The 21,998-nt window shown below is 38.4% G+C and overlaps 2 protein-coding genes and 1 long non-coding RNA gene across 4 annotated transcripts; 2 read left to right on the forward strand and 1 right to left on the reverse strand.

Annotated features, from left to right (window-relative positions):
* Nucleotides 1–2: 2 nt before the first annotated feature.
* On the forward strand, nt 3–10,085 carry spmap2l (sperm microtubule associated protein 2 like). Of its 2 annotated transcripts, none has more exons than XM_066720219.1 (8): nt 3–973; nt 1,487–1,517; nt 1,928–1,984; nt 2,378–2,512; nt 4,261–4,356; nt 4,888–4,999; nt 8,591–8,722; nt 9,178–10,085. In XM_066720219.1, exons 1-8 carry the CDS (start codon nt 892–894, stop codon nt 9,355–9,357), a joined length of 825 nt encoding a protein of 274 aa, XP_066576316.1. In that variant the 5' UTR covers nt 3–891; the 3' UTR covers nt 9,358–10,085. The 2 variants fall into 2 exon arrangements, with proteins under 2 accessions (XP_066576316.1, XP_066576315.1); XM_066720218.1 differs by having other exon boundaries at nt 530–973; nt 4,858–4,999.
* A 3,833-nt stretch (nt 10,086–13,918) lies between these two features.
* hopx (HOP homeobox) lies at nt 13,919–19,443 on the reverse strand. The gene is made up of 3 exons (XM_066720220.1): nt 19,323–19,443; nt 18,610–18,790; nt 13,919–14,629 (listed from the first exon to the last, which is right to left on the reverse strand). Exons 1-3 carry the CDS (start codon nt 19,409–19,411, stop codon nt 14,552–14,554), a joined length of 348 nt encoding a protein of 115 aa, XP_066576317.1. The 5' UTR covers nt 19,412–19,443; the 3' UTR covers nt 13,919–14,551.
* On the forward strand, nt 19,368–20,479 carry LOC136766624 (uncharacterized). The gene is made up of 3 exons (XR_010821758.1): nt 19,368–19,497; nt 19,640–19,795; nt 19,912–20,479. It is a non-coding gene; the product is annotated as an uncharacterized LOC136766624 (long non-coding RNA).
* Nucleotides 20,480–21,998: the final 1,519 nt, after the last annotated feature.

The following is a 21,998-nucleotide window of genomic DNA, read 5'->3' on the forward strand; positions in this document are numbered from 1 at the left end:
CACCAGTTTTTAAATACTGGGGACACATGTGAGTTATTAAATAATTTACGGAAGTCATCCAAGGGAACCCTACCTTCAGGAGGCTGCAGGTATTCAGATAATGTTTCTAAATGACTGAATTTACCAAGCCAGCTGCTTCATTGATCAGAATGAAGCGCTCCCAGATGGTTATATATTGGTGATACAATGGTGACATCTAAAAAGCTGCTGGATAGGGCTTTGCAGGACCAGGGTTGGCACCCCTGGTTTATGCACATTGTTCATAATTAGTAGACCTACCTCTTTAACAATAAATTATAAAATATATAACTTTTAGACTAAACAAATAAATAACCAAAACAATTTGCAGTACTTTAATGGCCCTTCAATTCCACACATTTCATGGATTTATCATCTTCCTGAGTTCAGTGCACTTGAGAGCCCTGGGCAACTCCAACTTTTTACAGCACTTTTGACATATGCCACTTTGATATTTTATAAGCTACACTCTCACTTACAAATAGAATGGATAAACCAAAAAGAACATGCACATTATTTTACAGCCATATGTCTCTGTTTGAAGAATTAGTAAAATAAAAAAAAAGGTTAAGGGCATGAAATATGTGGCACTGTACATCGGCTTATGTGCAGTAGCCAGCATCCCATAAAATCACTTTTCTGCTGTTGATGGTCTCATTGCCATGCCTGCAGGTAGGACTATCCCCAAATGCTTTTTGGGAGTGTGATGTCTGCTGTTAATGTGTAACTGAGGGATATTTAAGCTCACTGTCCTTTCAAATCCTCTGTAACTCAGGTTTCAGCCTCAGACCTCCAGGAAGACAGACCATGTGATTCGTTGCTAAGTGTTCCTAGGCACTAGCAACACCATCAACAGTATTGTGACCAAAGCTCATGCATTTTCTTTTTCCTTTTTGCAATAGTTTGTGTAAGGTGGCTCTTTCTTTCAGGAATACAATGGCAGCAGGAAAAACAGGTAAGGCCTTGTCGAAATGATGTAATTCCGATGGAAATGACTATGTCACCAAGAATGAGCAAAACAAATTCACGTGCCATTCCTTCAGGTGGCTTATATTGAATATTTCAATTTCACAAAAAAATGGGTGTTTCATATGAAAGACATTCTAACCTCATTGCAGGGTTTTAAAGTTTGCACACCTAAAAGTTTCAGTTTCAGTTTCCACATTAAAAATGCTGTTTACTTTACCCATAATTGCAGCCTGTAAGGTTTTAAAACAGATTAATTTCAGTGTTCCTTTGTTTACTGTGATTATTTTGAGCACACTAATATTTCTTTACTTCCAATATTTCACTAACCTTAATAAAAATGACAACCATTGCCCTGAATCATCTCCTATTAGAGATATAACTAAATGCACAACTATACAGTCCTTCATTTATATAAAATCTGTATATTTATAGATTTATTTTCCTTAAAATACATGTTTTCTGATATTAAAAATAACCTTTTCATTTGTTCTTTTGGCAGTTAATGACTCCAGTACTTGCCCATCTCCCAGGTGCGACAATTTATTTTTATTTGTATATTAGTAGGTGGAGATACTTACACTTTCCATATAGTGGTTGGTGTACGACTGTGTGTGAACAATACATACATATTGAACAAAAAATGTGGATACATAGATTGATGGCTTTCTCTCTGTAGCTTACTATTGTCTTTTATATAATGGTTCTATGTTCACTTAAAGAAACTGAATATATTCTTATGTCTTAGTTTTGTTCGATTTTTTTGTATACTGATATTTGTAATTTCTTTTTGTAAGTTTTGAAGCTCAATTTTTTTTTTATAGATATACAAATGTAGCTCTATATATAATTTTCAACATAGAAACCAGGTTTTATTGCTGGGTGAAAGTGTCAGAGTGAAAATGACCCTTTAAAAATGTGTGTTCAAATTGTTTCTATGCAGAATACTGGAACTTTCCCAACCAAAGAATTCAAAATCAACCTGGTTAACCAAGCCTAGGTAAGACTTTCCACCTCTCAATTCCTCTTCTTTATAAAATATCTATGAAAGAATAAAAAATGTAGCAGACTCTATTGTGATGTCAGGTTGCTTATCAGTATTATTCATTGGATCATTTTATTTATTTATTTATTTATTTTTGCAATAAGACTAATTGGATTTAACTGTATTAAGCAGAATATGTGAACCAATATGTATGCTACCTTTTTTAAGCTTCTGATGAGGAATCATTCAGAAAGTTAAATTGAAATAAAGTATTTGTATATCCTTTCGTATTTGTCTATCTGAAAGACACATTACTCATCATTTCACAGTTAGTCATGATTTATTTAAGTATCTTATTTGAAAGCGTCACTGAATTTTGACAATTACATTGATCTGTGCTTATTTTAGTAAGAACCTGACATGGGGAAACCAGGAATCAATTTGGCCTGTCTCCTACCCAGCACTGACTGCAAAGCCAACAGAGAGGATCCAATTACTTGCCAATCCCAAGAAAGACTTTTCCTTGGGAGCTGAAGAGTGGAGGTAATGGTATGCTAATTTAATTGCTGGTGTCTCTGACCTGATTTTGTAGCATTAAGTAAAACTGTGCTGAGATCTGAAATTGATTTTCTCAGGTGGTGAAACTGAAGTTGGTTTTATAACACATTTATTTATTTATTTGACAAAAAATGCATACAAAAAGAAGTCATCATAATTGTGTCTCAACCATAACATGTTAAATACTATTTTATACCTGCATCTTAAAAACAAGCTTGATTTCTTCATGCCATTTAGTATTTTACATTATGAGCATTCTAAAAACAGATGGGTCCTGAATGTAGAAAAAGGTGGCCTTAATTAAACTAAATGATTTCCGACACTTTGTTTAAAAAAATCAATTATTAATGCATTTTTATTGTGTGGCAGAGTTTGTATTTCATATGCATAACAGCTGTTTTCCTTTGACAGAAGGTTTACAGTTCCCTAGCAATTTTTGGCATCTTTATTTGAGAGATCAAACATTAGTTTGCATAATGACAGTTTTTGATGTTGGAGGGCGGCTTGCTTATGATTTTATTTAGCAAGCTGTGACTCAGTCTGCTATCAGCAGCAGCATTGTGTATGGAGAGAATTACAAAACATTGCTGAGATGTTCTCTCAACCCAATTCTTGAGACACAGTCTAATAAATATCGAACATGTTATTAAGAAGGATTTTTGTTACTGAGTTTTGTTTTGAACTAAGAAATATATATTAAGAAATCCTGTCTGTAACTTCCTTTTGTGTTCCAATTGCATGCGTTATGTTTCCGAATCACTGATGTGCTGTGCAGGAGAAGACATTCATCAGGGCTATAAGTAAATACTGAAAAACTATAATGTAATAAACTTCATTTCAGGAAGTCTGATTTGCTGGGTTTTTAAATGTATAGGCTCAATTATAGCAACAGACCACATTCACTCTCGTTGTAGATGTTACTTAGGCACTAGATATGTCTCCACTGTGAGAGAGGATATTAAAATGTGGTTTTGCCAATTTGCTTTGATAATTTAATATGCATACACCTTTTCTTGATTTTTATATAACAATTTACACCAATCAGCCGTAACATTATGACCACTGACAGGTGAAGTGAATAACACTGATAATCTCGTGTCAGAACACACAGTGCATCGCAGTTTGTTGCGTATGGGGCTGCGTAGCCGCAGACCAGTCAGGGTGCCCATGCTGACCCCTGTCCACTGCTGAAAGTGCCTACAATGGGCATGTGAGGATCAGAACTGGACCACGGAGCAATGGAAGAAGGTGGCCTGGTCTGATGAATCACGAGTTCAAGGTGTTGACTTGGCCTCCAAATTCCCCAGATCTCAATCCAATCGAGCATCTGTGGGATGTGCTGGACAAACAAGTCCGATCCATGGAGGCCCCACCTCGCAACTTACAGGTCTTAAAGGATCTGCTGCTAACGTCTTGGTGCCAGATACCACAGCACACCTTCAGAGGTCTAGAGGAGTCCATGCCTCGACGGGTCAGGGCTGTTCTGGCGGCAAAAGGGGGACCTACACAATATTAGGCAGGTGGTCATAATGTTATGGCCGATCGGTGTATGTGCCCCTCATAATAGTATGTTTTTTTTTTAACCTCCTCAAAAAGCATTCTAATGAAGTGACTAAGAAAGATGGCAAAGAGTTCATTACAGAATTTCCACTGGTATTTTGAGATGATCTGAAAGATGATTTTCTGCAAGTATTACATGATTTCAATCCTCAAACATATATATCTCCTCCAAGGAAGAGCCCAACTACTGCATTACAGATTATAACCTCTGAGCAACTGGAGAGACTGTCTAGGCCAAAGAGGAGGACAAATAGTTACCATGAACACAGGTAAAGAGCATTGTTCCCTGTCTGTTGTGTACAAGAACACTTCTGCCTAAAGGAAGTAGGGTACTGAATTTAGTTCCTGACATTAAATAAGCCAACATTATGACATCTGTTATTTTAGCAACAAGCTGTGGGTGTATTCAGTGTGTGCTGAGACAATGGGATCCATTGACAAAGCTTTGACCTCATGAAGTATTTAAAGAACATTGCAGAAGCCTTTCAATAAAGGAGACCCATCGCAGTCCCTAAAATGTTTGGTTTATATGGAGTCAGTAGGAGAGTATAAATAAAGTCTCTGTGATTATTCTTTTTCATTCTATCATTTTAGTAATTTTTAAAAGTATAACCTTTTAATAAAATGGACTAAAGGCTACATAAAATTCAAAGTGTCCTGGTGAATATGGTGCAATATGGTCACAACACTGAATAGAACTCAGTTGCAGCATGGACGGCAAGTAGTTTGAGTGTTTTTTCCTAATTGTATTCCTCCTTTAAAATGTGTAGCTCATCACACTTCATATGGTGTGAGTACAGCTGTCCTATTTGGCACATCAGCCCACGAGCGATGACCTGTCAGATGCCACTGCGTGTATCACAACTTGCACATCCCAAAACTAACCACCCAGATTTCAAGATTGACAGAGAGGTAAGCTTGTAAAAGATTGATGCAGTCTTCATAGTTTTAAGCCCTGAATTATTCAGTTGCTTCACATGAGATGAATGGTGCAATTCTTTAAAGACTCTGAGTTCTGGTTTAGGCAAGGATACATTAGACATTACATTAAAATACTAGCAGTCAAATCTGTTCTAGGCTTGCTTTCACTTTAAGCGCTGCCTATAATCAATGTATTCCTGATTTTCAAGCATCATAAGAAAGCTAAACTGTCTGAGGCAACCTTATATCATAGCGCTATGCTGGGAGGAATGGATTAGTGAAGATTAATATGCTCCAAAAATAGCACAAAGACAGCACAAAGATACAGCAATGACACAATCAGATTTTATTTTCAATGTTGTCTCCTGCTGTCTGCCTTTTTGGCTTGCAACCACAATGTATCCAAAAGTGTTGAAAGCTACATTTGAATTCTGTGCTTTTACACTACACATGTAGTAATTACCTACACAATATGAGTAGGATAAATACAGTACCTTAGGTGGTACTGTTATACAGACATTTGCCTTTTGCATCATGTACATTGGCAGAGTAACTTCAAAATATAATTACAAGCTTTTGTTTCTCCAATTGTTTAAAACTATTTTCTGTGTTTTTTACACACCAATAAATGAGTATACTCACACACTTTTATAACATATTATAATATATAGTTAGGTCCATAAATATTTGAACTGTGCACAATTGTCATCATTTTGGCAATCAATATGTGCTTTAAGTGTAGACTTTCATATTTAGTTTGAGGGTCATTACATCCAATTTGGGGAAACGGTGTAGGATTTACACTCATTTTTATATGTGGTCCCCCCAATTTAGTGGCTCAAAAGTATTTGGACAAACTAACATAATCATGAATTAAATTGTGAGTTTCAATACTTTGCAGTCAATGACTGCCTAAAGTCTGGAACCCATAGACATCACCAGATGCTGGGTTTCTTCTTATTATTATTTTTTTAATTTCTTGTCAGACGCCCTTATCCAAGGCGACTTACAACATAAGTGCAATACAAAGTGCAAGAATACAGTTAAGTACAAAGCATCAAACATTACAAATTCAAATTAACATTATACAAAGCAATTCAAAATATAATACATTTTACAACTTCCAATTTACACAGGTAAGTACAGTAAGTGAGGTCATACATCCTGGAAAGTAAAAGCTAAGTGCTGTCAAGATGTTAGGTCACAGTCAAGGGCTACGGGAAAGGGAGCAAGGAGGAAATCAATCAATAATACAAGTATTAGTAACGCAAGAAACATGGTAAAATGCTGTGAAGTGCTATCTAACGGGGATTAAAAGGACTAATATTACAATTACTGACTGAAAGATGTGTCTTGAGTAAGTGCCGGAAGGAGGTCAAGGACTCTGTTGTTTTGACTTCAGTGGGAAGGTCGTTCCACCATTTACGGGCCAGGGATACTGAAGAATCCCCTTTTTAATTGCTTGTAACAGAAATCAGACTGTAGAGTAGATTGAATCAAACAGAGTCTTTATTCAAGCGGCTTGGAGGAAAGTAAAACTCAGACATGCAGGTCTTTGTCTCAACTTCCCTAAAATCATAGAGCTTACATGGTGTTATAGACATACTGTGATATCCTGGACGGGGTGAGTTTGAACCAATAAGTGGAGACAACTCCCTATCTTACAATATCCTCACTATGTTCCTGAATAAGCTTAAACACAATGTTTTCTATTTTATGCCCAAATATGGAGACACATGTAGCCATTTCGTTATTTATATTCCACATGTATCTAACGCATGTCTAGATAGGCAAAGTGTTCCCACTTCCCCATCTTCTTGTGGTTTTACTAGAACGTACGTTCTGTACTAAATTTGTATTGTGGGTCTGCAGAGAGATGCATCTGGTACAAACCGGTAGAAGCTGGTCTCATTATGTGCTCTTTGGTAACCTCATGTATGGGTGAGGAATTTGGGGCCTCTTCAGTAACGCAAGAAGCATGGTAAAATGCTGTGAAGTGCTATCTAACAGGGATTAAAAGGACTAATATTACAAGTACTGACTGAAAAGATGTGTCTTGAGTAAGCGCCGGAAGGAGGTCAGGGACTCTGCTGTTTTGACTTCGGTGGGAAGGTCGTCCCACCATTTACAGGCCAGGGATGAGAAGGACCGGCTCTGGAGGAAGGGGAGTGGAGAGGAGGTAGAGTTAGTCTTCTGGCAGCGGAAGAACGCAGCGGTCTGGAGGGGATGTATGCGGAGACGAGGCACTGAAGGTAGCTTGGTGCAGTGTGGTCGAGACAGCGGTAGGTGAGGGTCAGTGTCTTGAACTGAATACGTGCCGGTATTGGTAGCCAGTGGAGGGAGCGGAGCAGTGGAGTATCATGTGCGAATCGGGGCAGAGAGAATACCAGGCGAGCCGCAGAGTTCCCTGGTGATGCTCTGCCAGGCCTCGCCCCCCCCCCCACCCCCCTGCTCTCACAGTTTTTGATCGTCACCCCCACCTGCTCTCACATTCTGCACTGTTCTGTTCCGGGACCAGCGCCTGCCTCGTCAATCATCCGCTCTCATTTACGGTATGTGATCTGGCACCTTCTGATTTACAATTTAAGCACTGGGTGGTATGCTTCAGATCATGAGCAGTGCCTTCCCTTCTCCATACTCTTCTCTTCCCATCATCCAATCAAAGTTGATCTTTGTCTCATCTGTCCATAGGATGTTGTTCCAGAACTGTACAGGGTTCTTCAGATGTTTTTTGGCAAACTCTAATCTGGTCTTCCTGTTTCCTGATTACATCTGGTGGTAAACCCTCTGTATTTACTCTGGTGAAGTCTTCTCTTGATTGTTGACTTTGACACAGATACGTCTACCTCCTGGAGGGTGTTCTTGATCTGGCCAACTGTTGTGAAGAGGTTTTTCTTGACCAGGGAAAGAATTCTTCTGTCACCCACCAAAGTGGTTTTCTGTGGTCTTCCGGGCCTTTTGGTGTTCCTGAGCTCACCAGTGCGTTCTTTCTTGTACCAAATAGTTGATTTGGCCACAGCTAATGTTTTTGCTATCTCTCTGATTGGTTTGTTTTGATTTCTAAGGCAAAACTGAAGGCAAAACGACCCAAGAACAAGCAGGAACTAAAGACAGCTGCAGTGCAGGCCTGGCAGAGCATCACCAGGGAAGAAACCCAGCATCTGGTGATGTCTATGGTTTCCAGACTTCAGGCAGTCATTGACTGCAAAGGATTTGCAACAAAGTATTGAAACTCAAACTTTAATTAATGATTATGTTAGTTTGTCCAAATACTTTTGAGCCCCTAAGATTGGGGGGACCACATATAAAAATGGGTGTAATTCCTACACCGTTTACCCAATTTGGATGTAACGACCCTCAAATTAAAGATGAAAGTCTACACTTAAAGCACATCTTGATTGATTCCTTTCAAATCCATTGTGGTGGCGTACAGAGCGAAAATGATGACAATTGTGTCACTGTCCAAATATTATGGACCTAACTGTATATACATATATGTCTTAGAGCTAGATGTGTTACATTATATGATTGTGTGTGTGAACCTGAACAGATTTGAGTGCATTGTCTTTGCTCTTGTTATAGGTGGAAACATGTATCTCTCAGTCTGCAAAAAGGGCAAGAATAACTCCTAGGCTGGAGCATCTGGCATTGCCAAGGATCAGGGGCAACAACATGTTCTTCTGTGTGGGACAACCAGAGGAGGCTATTCGGCCTGTAAGGGCTCACCTCTTTTCAAATATATTACATAGTGGAAAGCAAGACTCCTCAAACCACAGTGTACGATGCTTCCCTAGAATGTAAAATGTTTACAGCTGCCAAGTAATTCTGCCCCACTTCCAAGTGACATTTGAAAGCATTCTTCCTTTGAATATTCAATCAGGTTTAAATGGGTTTGGTTCTTTAAATAGTGTCAAAAATACACAGACCGTTTCAGCACTACTTGAAATTGTCCACTACTCAGTGTAACTCTTCCAGTTTTGTATTGTAGTCCTCATTATTTGTTATAACACTCACAAGATGTGACCTTAGCAGTTTGTATATTGTTTGTGGTTCCTTGATGAATGTTAGTGAATTAGAATAATCAGCAGTAGCTTCATCATCATCATCATCATCATCAGAATTAACCGTAGCTGTAATAACAGTAATAACATAGTACACATTCTCCCCAGGTTTCAAAATCTGCAAGCAGAGTGAGTGCAAACCCTCGGACTGAAGAACTAGCAAAGCCAAAAGAGCTCTCCAAGGAATATCTACCTTTACGAGAGGCTGTGTGGGCCATTGCTAGGGGTGTTAGGACGGCCGTATCCTCACCCAGAATCCAGGAACTGTCTAAGCCAATCATGCGGTGAGTAAACTAGGTTAATAAAAAAAAAATTGAAACCTGAAGAAGAAACACTGGCTTACAGCATGAATATTATTTTCCATTTCCTTCCCTGTTACTCTGCAAATGCACCTCTGTGTTTGATGTGGCTTCAGAGTCAGATACATTAATGTTTTGTGCACTGAAAAGAGAACCGTAATGCATTTCACGGAACAAAATTGTAAAAAATATATATACATGTTACAGTTACCAAAGTATATAAAACCTGTATACATTTCAGTAACGAACCAAATAGAATTCCTTTTAAAAATGTATAATGCTTGCATATGTGAGAATATTTTGTGAATGATGATTGACAGGGCTTAATGTATTACAGCTCTGTATCACATTACCTAGTCCTTCTGTTTTTCAAAACTTTCTTATGTTCTTGAGATGTTTATTTACAACATGTTTAAATCAACGTTGAAAAGTTACAATAAACCTTTAATTTAATGTTTTCCAAAATATTAGTGGAGTTGTTTGTGTTTTATTTCTCTCCAATTTTCTAATTGGTACAGTCAGGCATGAGAATTGTATTCTAATCACACTTAAAATAACTAAATCAAACTTTAGAACAACTTTGTTATATGGATTATATTTTAACTTTGTACTATAATTCTATGCAATGCATATGTTTTTTTGTTTCTTTTTTGCTTTTTAAGTCAGTTATGCAAAACAAATGAAGTGGCTGATGAAATATATCACATGTATTTACCTCTGAATATATTACATCAATAAAAACTCATCTAAATATTTGAAACATTGTGGTTTCTTCATGTAGTATAACACGTTAGATTCAGGTACTTGCAATAACATGATCCCTTTCCCAGTGCTTAAAGGTATTCACAATGGTACAAGCTCATGCTTCATCCCACCTTCCTATGATTCCATATTCCCCTATATGAAACTGCAATTTGACTATTATATACTCTCTGTAAAATCCAGGCAGCCAGTGTCACATGTTTACAGTGAGCCCAATTTCATGTCTGCTCCTGGTAAACAGACACACCAGCTTGTGTGGAGCCAGTCCAAGAGTGACATCATAGGCGATCCCAGCATGATGCACGCTCTGCACTGAGAGTACTGATCAATTTATGCTTCATGTTTAATTGAACCAGTTGGGATATATTTTCACACAAGCACAATTCCTTTTGTGTCCACTGTGGCACATACAAAATGTCACTGGTGAATTCCATGAATGAACCAAGAAAGCATAAATAGAAGGAAAACAAATTGCTTGGAGACAAATTTCTCATATTTCTGTGTTTAGTGCATGCTTTGCAATATATTGAACCATTATTACTAGATGAGGTATTTAAATAACTCTTTCTTAGGGACACCATGGACCTGCTCCAGTTTAATCCTGATGCCTTTAAGGTGAAGGAATCAGCTCGAAAAGCCACATGCTCGCAAAGGATCCAGAAGCTTGCCCAGCCTGTTCAACGCTGAGAAGAGTCTCCTTCTACACAACATGATGTAATGATGGAAGTAAGACTGTAAAACTGTCCCCAGAGACATTTCCACAAGGGGCCATTTTACTACATTAAGTACCTATTTTTAAACTGGTCTCAAAGCAATTTTCTTCTCCACAAGGAGGGAATGGTTCTTTCTCATATCCAGCTTGACAGCTTTTCTTTCCATTTTTTCCATGTGTTTCAATGTATCATTAATGGCAGACAGATTTCAAGCTATGGCCCTAGCCAGCAGTGGTCAGGAGCCTGCATGGGGAGGCTCACAGAGGACCAGTCACCACTGTATTGGGTACAGTCTGCTGGGGGGTCCTGGACACCCGCCAATTATCCCATTAGCGTTTGAAGTGAATGTGTCAGTTACCCCATGTTTGCCACTAGAGCATGCTTGGAATTACACAAGTGAATGTTCAAGGGAATAAACAGGATTAGAATTACATACATAAAACTGGAGTTATTTCCTTTTAATCTTCACTATGTCTTACTCATTCTTTAGATGGTTGCTAAATTTAGAGGACATGTCCTGGAGATTGTCTGGTATTAAAAAGACAAGTGAAAATATCTTTCAACACAGCGGCATTAATCTCATCCTCATAGGTTTGGCGGAGCGTGCAATCCATTGCTCCCAAGCTGCTCATGCAGTTTTCATGCAGTCAGACAAATCGATGATATTAACCAGGGCTTGAGTATCACATTCATGTTGGCTTCACTTTTCGCATCATATGGTAAAAACATATTTCTGTAGTGCAGGATGCAGTGTGTAGGCCTGGAGGTTTGAATCCAGGGTTTCATTTTTTGGCGGCTGCAGCTCCCAGTATAATTTGCCTCAGGGAATGGGTGGGGTTGGGCATGCTCACTTTTATGGCTGGCTGAGTGTCTGGGTGCAGGTCCTCAGCAATGGAGAGATGTCTTCGCCACAGCTGGCACTGAAACTCTGTTGTTTGCATTTTAAGATCACAAATGGATTGATGACGCACATATTGCAATACACAAAAGGTATCTTAATATTTCACACCGCTGTTTGGGGTTTACAAGAGTAAACTGAACTGATAATATAACTTCCACACAAAAAAAGTATGTCATCACATACACCTTACTATATTATAATCAGTGCATACAATTATTGTCTTTGTGGTTGTGAGGATGTTTATTTGCTTTTATTCTGCGGCTAGTGGCAGCATTATGCTTTCATTACATTGACTATCTTATAGACTGTGGCATAATTCAGTACCAGTGAATTTTTAAGTTACAAGAACAATTACTGACTCAGGTGCATTGTGGTAGATAATTCCAGTGTTGTGCATGAGAGCTCTGGTTTCTTGGGGCACAATCTAGCCCTGGGCACATACTGTAAACCTGCAGCTGCTGTACACAGGGCCAGGGCAGTGACCTGACAGCAGATTTTTTTACATATGAGGAAGCATGGCCATGTAGATAAAGCTTTACACATCAACACTAAAATCTTAAAATCAGTTCTAAGCTTCACAGACAGCCAGTGCAGTGAATCAAGGAAAGAGGGTAAACAGACTGGGCTTTTGTTTATGATTTAAGGGCAAAAAAAAAGTTACTTTTGTGAAATTATGTAGGGGAAGCTCAAGAAACAGGTCAGTGTCAAGTATTAAACCCAAACTGTTTTAATATGATCTCAACATTTGCAAGAATCAGCTTTTTGTTGTTTATGTTTTACTCGGTAAGTACCGACAACCTACCAACATAGGTTCTGTCTTGCCTGAATTGAACTGCAACGGCATTTTGTTTTTCTTGCCTAGGGCAGCAGAACGTCCAGGGCCGGCCCTGGTCTTCTGAGTTCCAAACAAATTTATTAAAATTAGCATGCAAACTATCTGCCTTAAACCAAATGTTGTATGATCAGTTTAACTTTAGTCATTGCTTACATTACACTAGAGTAGTTAATTAGGGTGTAATACACACATAGGGTCACTATCAAAATGTATTCAGGCTTCACTCAATTTACAGTATTTGACACAACTCTGCATTGTAAGAAAGTCTATCACATTAGACATGGGCAGACAGAATATAAATGTGTGCTACACAAGGGCATTCACCAAACATATTGTGAGATACAGATGCAAATAACTCTTCCTGTAACAAAACACAGGAAGAAGCCTATAATCAATGCACAAACTTGCATTAAATATTTGATAATGCAGTGGATATTGTGATACTGGCTGAAGGCACAGTGGTATTGAGAGCTCTGTGCCATGGGGCAGAGATCTTCAGAAGTATCTGCCAACTGAAGAAGGGTGACCGATTCCACAAATATTGGTTGAGTTCTCCTGGAAACAGACAATGCCATAGTCTATTCCAATTCCATACACACTGTCAGTTCCTATAGTGGTGCACCCATATAAATATAAATAAATAAAACTAAAAATATGATTGTTATTGGTAGGAATTGTCATCAGGGAAATTGCTTTACATTCAATACAATGCTTTTCAACAATTTACGGACAATGAGAATTAAGTAACCTCATATTAAATTTCAAAAACTATTTTAGATTAATCTTAGGGAATTAAAACCATCACCATGTTTTCCATTCTTCACCCAGTCCTGATTAAATTATTGTATCATCTGAGGAGAGGAGGGAGCCCAGCACATGCTTTCTTGTAGTATAGACATTGCAAACAACTGCAACATCATTCATCAGGGATTACCGGTATCAAATAAGTAGGTGGTGATGGTGAATGGCATAAAGTAATAAATTAAACAGACATAGGGGTGTGTATGTTGACTTGTCAACTTCTTCAAACACAGTTTAAGTGAGGAAACAATACAATACAGTGGATATGTTATGTTCTGAATTGAAATCTAGTGAGATGATGCAAAGGTTCTACAATGTTCTGGGAAAAATAAAACAAAACTAAATAAGCTTTGAATGTTTGAATACCACTTTTTTGGTTCAATAGGACATTGCTGCAGCACAAGAACTGCAGAGGTACGAGAGACAAATTAAACCTCTAGTCATGTCTACAGGTTCCCAGCTGGATTTACAGAATGAGCGAAATCACTCAAATCAGCATGCATTCCAAGGAAATGACGTCACAACAAATGCACAATAATGGAGGTTTTCTCAAGAATGTTTATAATGCACAATTCATATTTTTTTTCTTATGAGCATTTGTTAATTGCAAATAATTTACTTGCTGTTTTAAAAAGCAACAAAACATATAATGTAAGGCTCTTTTTAAATGTATAACCTTTCTAAATGTTTATTCTGACAGCTAAGCACATACTTGTATAACCTGACTGTCTGTAAAGATGTAACTCCGACACTTTCAGCAAGAGTAAGAAATTACAATTTGATATGCTTTAATCTTGGTAATTGAAGACACCTAATACAACTTTAATAGAGTCGTCTTTAAGCACTAACAGGCTTCACTGATCCACAGAATGAACACGCTTGCCTATTGATTCATGCATTTCACTTTTTACATTAAAAAGTTCATTTCAGATAAAATTAAATATTATATAAATTTATAAAGGATAGAATTATATAATAAATTATATATTGACACATAGGTTATGTTAGTAAACATATAGTAGTATACTTTTAAATACAATTCACATTCAGGAGATGAATATAGCTAAACAAAAAACAGAAAATGAAAGACCTGGCAGATCTTTTACATTCTTCTGTTCCAGGCGGGTGGTTAGGTCTGCAGAAAAGGGAAGTTAAGTATTCAGTGCTGCATTTAGTCTTTTACAGATCCAAGCTGCGCCGGCAGACCTTCAGACTTTCTCCACTGGGCATTGCGTAGTTTGAACCATTTCTAAAGGAAAATAAATTTAAAAAACAACATAAAAAAGATTCAGTGAAGGGTTTCAGGAAGTTCTGAATGCAGTCCAGAGCAAGCAGAGATAAATCCTTTGGGGATTTTGCAAAAACTCACTAGTTACCAAATCAATGGGACTCAATGGAACCACAAATATTAAAATACACACAAAACTAACTAAAATCATTGATAGATTTTGTCTTAATCATGAACGTTTATTTTAGACAATACTTAATTAAGGAATTTGACAGTACATCTAAAACCATTTTTCAGTGTACAAAGTAAAATAACCAATAATAATAATAATAATAATAATAATAATAATAATAATAATAATAAAATGTAAATGTCTTAACACTGTATTAGGCCAATTGACAAACAAAACCAATGATCACCACTGCCTGTTCGATGTTGAATATCATTATTATACAAAGTAAAGTAGTTTGCTAACATTCCTTTTGCAATAAATATGATAATATGCCAAAAAACGAAAGCTAAATATAACTGGAGAGCAATAATTATTACAAAAACACAACTCACCATTGAACTCATCAAGTTTTTGGTCATCATAGAATGATTGCACATCTAACGAGTTGTATTTTACAATAAAACAATTGGCCAATATCAAATGTATTGCAAAAGGAGCTGTAACAGTGAAATCACTTAAATATAAACAAAGGATGTAGAGATCAAAAAAGCCTCATCTAATCAGAAAAAAGTGTGTGGGGGGGTGAGCATGGGGACAGCTGAAAGAGACCCTTCACAAATCAATGCTAAATGTTTAAATGCATCTGCAGAAAAGGAAGGTTCTCCATGTCTTTCCAATAACAGATTTTGTCTCTCACTGTCGATTTTGAGAATGACAAAGGATTTGCAATTAGGTCCATAAATATTTGGACAGTGACAACTGTCATCATTTTGGCTCTGTACGCCACCACAATGGATTTGAAAGGAAACAAGCAAGATGTTCTTTAAGTATAGACTGTCATCTTTAATTTTGTATATGTGGTCCCCCACATTTTCATAGGGGCTCAAATCAATCTTTATTTAAATTGTGAGTTTCAATACTTGGTTGCAAATCCTTTGCAGTCAATGACTGCCTGAAGTCTGGAACCCATAGAAATCACCAGATGCTGGGTTTCTTCCCTGGTGATGCTCTGCCAGGCCTGCACTGCAGCTGTCTTTAGTTCCTGCTTGTGTTTGGGGCGTTTTGCCTTCAGTTTTGCCTTATAAATAAAAACAACCCAATCAGAGAGATAGCAAAAACATTAGGTGTGGCCAAATCAACTATTTGGTTAGTTAGTAGAGTCAAAATGATGAAACTTTTGTCCTTGTCCAAATATTTATGGACCTAACTGTATATGACTAAGTATTCTACCACTAGTGGAAAACATGTATCAGCTGCTTCCCAACTTTAACCATATGAAATACATAAAATACATTGTGAAAGATAGTGATTGATATAACCTAGTTCTCCAAATATTTTACAAAAAAGTCTATAAAGGGACATACTATATGAATGATAAATTAAGATGGCATGTTAATACTTCCAGGAAAACTTAAGTTAAGAAATATTACAGTGTCAACCACTGCATCAGTTTCCCTTCTTAAAATCTGCAGGTATGCGTGACCCACAGGAGCTTTGTCAGATTGAAAGGATACAAATACAACTTCTCATTGGACTCTATATTGGGGTTCAACTACACTGTAAATTTCAATTGTAAGGCTACACAAATCTTTATAAAATTTAACAAAGACAGGAATTTCCTGTTTTCATCCAGAATAGAGCTCCCTTTGAGAGTGAGTTGTTATGCTTCTGTCATCTACGATTTTATTTACGTACAAAACAACCTTTATTTATTTGTGCTCATGGGAGCGGAAGGCTATGTTATCAATTTTGAACATTGTCTTTATATAGCAATCAAGTTATATGCAATGTAGTCCACACAAACAAATGTAAATTATGCGATTACACAGCATGGGATTTTGACTGACATCAGGTGGTGGTATGATTAAATCACAATATTCCCTTGCCCAAGTTGTCCCAAAACTTTCCTCACTAGCCTACATTTGGCCATTTTGTATCCTTCTACTGAAAATGAAACTTCTGGGAATATGACATTCAAACACTGAGGCCGAGACTATAACACAATAGGTTGATTTAAAGGCTATTAAATACACTCCTTAAAATAAAGCATAGGGCTCAGATTCCAAACAGACTAGTCATCAAAGCCGTTTAATGTGCAACCCATGCTCAGCATAATTTGAGACACTGCAGAAACTGAATTCATGCCATGATAATTCTGTGCTACCTACAAAACCACTGCAACAAAGTCTCACAGTGATGGCACACAACAAATCTTCAATTTGAATTAAAATCATAGCCTGGTTAAAGCACTAACGGGATGAGAGCGGCATGGTGTGTCTGTCAGGAAGGCAGACTGGTCATGTTCTTTCTTCACAGTCGGACTCCACTCAGAGACAGTAGAGAGATTCACACCATTCAATTTGGTTGCCAGGCCTTCCGAGGGAGAGCCAAGCCATTTACCTCATTGGAAAACAAACTACTCCGTCAACTGGCGTTTCTTTTGCTTGTGCTACATCTCCGTGTCCTGCTGACAAAAATGAGCTTTGTGTTGCACTGAAGAGGAACACAAGCAAGATAAACTGGTTCGTTCTCACAAATGTTCCTCAAAGGTTCACTATGCCAGTAATCCAAACGCTTTCTTCATTTGACAATGCTGGAAAGAACCAGGCCAGCCACAATTGGCAAGACTGTATTGTACTGTTCATTTGAGTACCACACAAAGTTAATCGTCTACAGATATATAAAGAGGTTTTCTTCATTGCGTCATCCAGGTCAGTGCTGCTTAACCTCACTTAATATGGCAAACCCAGTATATTGTGTTAAAAACTCACTAATAGTGATTGTAAAATAAATTATAAAAAATTGCAATAAAGCAATGTTTTATTATAATTATTTCTGGTCCATTGGAAACCTGGTCACTGTGACACTACAATATATTGTTACAACAGTATAACTGCGCAATTCTGCCATTCCTGTTGTGTAAAGGTAAAGTTACACAACTCAGCAATGCAGAATGTCTTAACACTGCAATCTGCAGGGCGTGTAACTCTCACTGCATTATGCATTAGACATCATGACACACAAACCTTTATGTAGTTGAAAAGGTGCAGAAATACTTAATGCTTGGTCTAATGCATTTGAGAAATGTGCGCTAACAATCACAGTGGACAGCCTGCATGTTTGAGAGAGCCAGGACACAGCACCGGTGACCACAGCACCACAGCTTCATCTACAATTCACCCGTTTCAAATTACAGAGAGAGCAGGAGTAGCCAATAAACTACACTACTGTCCTCCTCAAAGCAGCTGCTCCTCTATTGACAAGAGCAACTCTAGGTCTCCAACTACAGTAGCACTGGTCTAACTGGACTGGCTGATTATGTCAATGAACTGGATGCCTGACGCTGACTAATGCAGGAACCAATTTAAGCAGTCTTTGGCAGCTAACACAAAAGTTGAACTGTCTTTTTTTTTTTTTTCTGAAGTGGAAGACATTACTTCATGTGCCCTTAATGTCTGCCACAGAAAAACCATCCATTTGCAAGACCTTTGGATTCATTTTTATTCTGTGTGTAGATGGGAGGGGATTTGACCTGATGGGACCTGATTAAAACTCCTGTCACACTAAAGGACATTCAACTGAATTCCTTGAAGAAAAGTGATATTCAGAAAGCATATGGGCATGGTTTATAACATTTCTTATTAACTTATTTAAATATAACATGTACACAAATACCATTGTACTCATGCACCTTGTACAGCTCAGCAGCTGGCGTAATCATTGACAGTTCAGATCAGTCAGGTCAGTCAGAGCAGGGTGCTGATGATGGACAGGCCTTACACTCACAATCATGCCATTCATAAAAACACAAGCTGCACTAGATACTCACGGCCGTGTCCTCCTCAGACAGTCCACACTCCGCCGCGATCAGCATTAAGGTCGTGGCGTCGGGGTGCTTGCTCACTTTCATGAAGTTCTCCTCCAGCGCTTTGACCTGCTCCTCGGATAACTCCAGGATGTCCACCCCGTCCCCGGTCCTCCTGGAAGAGCCTCCAGCTGAAGCCATGCCTCTGGCCACAACGACAATGTAAGAGTAAGTCCTTGCGGTGCAGTAGGAGCTGTTTGACAGCCGGCTCTGTGAATGCCTGTCACTGCAGCGGGGGGAGATCCCACGCAAATGACGCTCCTGCCTAAATAACAAACACCCCACAGCGGCTGCTAGGAAATAGATACGCCAAGCAGAAAGATAAGCAAACGCAAGAGCTGCGCAATTACAGCTGCTGGTAGCGCTGCAGCCGAGCTCCAGCTGCGCGAACAGCCAGCAGCTGCACACAATTATACTTCGTAGTGGTCGCGTTTGCGTAGGGCAGGTTTCCGCAGTTGTGCGCAGATCTGCAGAATCCCAACAACCCCATTGGCGGAGCCGCGCAGACTCCGAAATCTGCGCATCACGAACTTGACCAGTATTCCGAGAGCGCTGCGATCTGAAGTCAGATAGTTGAGCCTCCATACGAACTTTGAATTAAGATACAGCAACAACAGTGATAATTTAGAAGAAGACGACGAATTAAAAGATTGAATAAAAACCAGAAACTGTAATACCTGCTCTGCGCGTCCGCAGTCGTGGCTCTGGTCTCGCAGTGGTGTGTCCTGTTGCTGATGTCGCCTGTACTGGCGCTGCAGTTTTCCATATTGAAATAGCGACCGGGCTACGTCAGGCATAAGTGATGCAAGTTTTTGTGGTGAGTCAATGCACCTGTAAAACCTGCTCTGCCAGGTAAGTGAGAAACGCCATCCTGTTGGCTAACAGTGTGTTTACAACTTTGAAGTCATACTTTAATATGTTCCTATTAATATAATGTAGGATCAAGGGATGATTTCAAAAGCAAGGCTGAAAAACGTTTTTTCTTTTCATTTAGAGAAATCTTGTCCAACAGATGTCGATCTTGTCAGTGGAGAGTTTTGATGTCACACAGAGGAAGCAGTTTGAGAGGCTCTGGCCTAGACCTCGTGGGATGCTTATTGAACAAAAGCAGGTAAACCCAAGTCCTCACCACCCTGGAAGCTACTTGAAGGTGAGCGAATAATTATGATAGTGAATTACAGCTGTTTCATAATTTAGTTGGTTGTGTAAAGCTGTGGACAAATAACAACATGCAAACACCCACACCAGTGCTTCCCACGACCCCAGGTCTCTTCCTTTGGCTTTGGACATCTGCAGCATCTCCGCCCAGCTGTTCTCCACAAAACCAAATGGAGCTGAGGAAGCAAGCAGGCGGGACGTGTTGCTACTTCCGCTTTTCACTGAGCCTGGTCACTGGGAGCACAGAAGAAGCATCTGAAGAAAACCTCCAGTGCTGTCCTAAATCCCCAGACCTACCACTCTGAAAAACAGCCTCTATCTGTACTAAAGACACAGAATCATGTTTTCATGTACCGACACAAGTTTTGTAAAAGTTTCCTCTGTGTACACTATCTATCTCTGTTGATCTCCCAGGAAGCTGCTAAATTATGTTTGCTTTGATTGTATCTTTTTTTAGTTTGCCTTATCTTCTCTTTGAGCCTCTTGGCATCTTCCTGTTTATGTGCTGTTCACTATTTACTCAGCACAGTGGATCACTTATTTTTTATTACAAATGGCATTAGTACTGGTGTGTAAACTGATTATAGGCTAGGAAGGAGAGCTTTGTTGGCCATAATTATGCTGGGATTGTTTGTTACCTTGTCCTCCCTTATAAACTCTAATAAACTCCCCTCCCCCCCCCCCACACACTGATTTTTCGCTGATTTTGACATAAATATACCATTCAGGCTACTCTTGCACAAAATAACCGGTGTGTTGATTCTGATTGCCACAGCAGTACTGGAAAGTATAATGCAAGTCATTTTCTGAACCTTACTACTCTCTGTAATTGAGACATAGTGTGCAGCCAAGGGTTTTCTTATTCCAGGGTTTTGAAACTCAGAAGCATGAATTTGTTACATTTACAAAGTTTTTTTTTTTGCAACTGGAGCACACTCCTCTGATTTCACTCTCCTTATTTCGTGTGTGGTTCACTGCGGTGAAACTGGAATTCGGAATGTAAAAACTGGAATGAAAACGAAAAATGAAAATTACATTGGATACTCTTAAAAGGGAAAACATGGATACACTTGCCTTTACAAAAGCATATTGTGCATTTTTTTGAAATCCTATAATTTTTCATCCTGTTGCGGAAAAGAAGGAGTATGTCCCACTCATAACCTCTGCTATTATTACCAACTCTTGCTTTGTTTTCCATTACATCTGTTAGCTTGAAGTGTAAGTCAGCATTTGGGGAGGCTTGCGATCGCATGGAAATTACACAAAGCATGTGCCTGACCCTTGGGAAGCAGAAACATCTGGAAATCAAAATCGAAGTATGAACCTTACAGAGGAAATGAAGCGCAAGTCAAGATACATAATATTAAACCAAGGCCTCATCGAGAGGCAGTGGGCTGAGGTCTCCTTATTCTTCACAGCAAACACTTCCATTTCAGGAGAAGAGCATGTGTGATAGTGTGTTGGAATGTCTATTGCATGAAAGTGGATTAACATCATTTATTAAGACTGCCTAAGTTGTTTCTTTGTGTTTCTTCTACCATGCAAATGAGAACAATAGTATGTTTTTCACATTCCCTTGTGAGTCAGACCTGTGGTGTGGCTAGGGTGTTTATGTGGTGGAGGATGAGAAAACTATACTTGCCAGTAATATAAATAATAAGGGAATAATAAGAGAATTCCAATAATGAGGGTGGAGATACTTTCAAATATTAAACAAAACAACTCCCTGATATCCGATCTCATCTTTGAATCACCCTGCAAACACACTGATTGAATATAGTAATAAGTTGAATATATCAAAATAATTTTAGGATTTAAAGTGTATTTTAATAAGTAGCTTAACCATTCTTGATATTGATATCATATTTTTAATTGCAGATCTAATTCACATTTGGCTTCCACTTCCATCTCATGACCTCAAAAATAAGGAACAGACCTCAACACAATGCAACGTCACACCCATGCCCCACCCCACACACACTCACTTTTATTTTTTTACAGTAGACCTCTTAAAACATAATTATTAGTTAATGTATTTTAATATATTTTGACAAATGAAAGCATCACAGGCTTTTATGCTTTCTATTGGCAAAAATTATTTATTATAACCTATATAATGTTAGTTCCAGGGCAATTTTATAGATTCTTGCCAATTCTCACAAATGTTAGGATTTCACACACTTTCAATACAAACA

This window comes from Amia ocellicauda, chromosome 13 (assembly GCF_036373705.1).
Source record: "Amia ocellicauda isolate fAmiCal2 chromosome 13, fAmiCal2.hap1, whole genome shotgun sequence".
NCBI classification, from domain to species: Eukaryota; Metazoa; Chordata; class Actinopteri; order Amiiformes; family Amiidae; genus Amia; species Amia ocellicauda.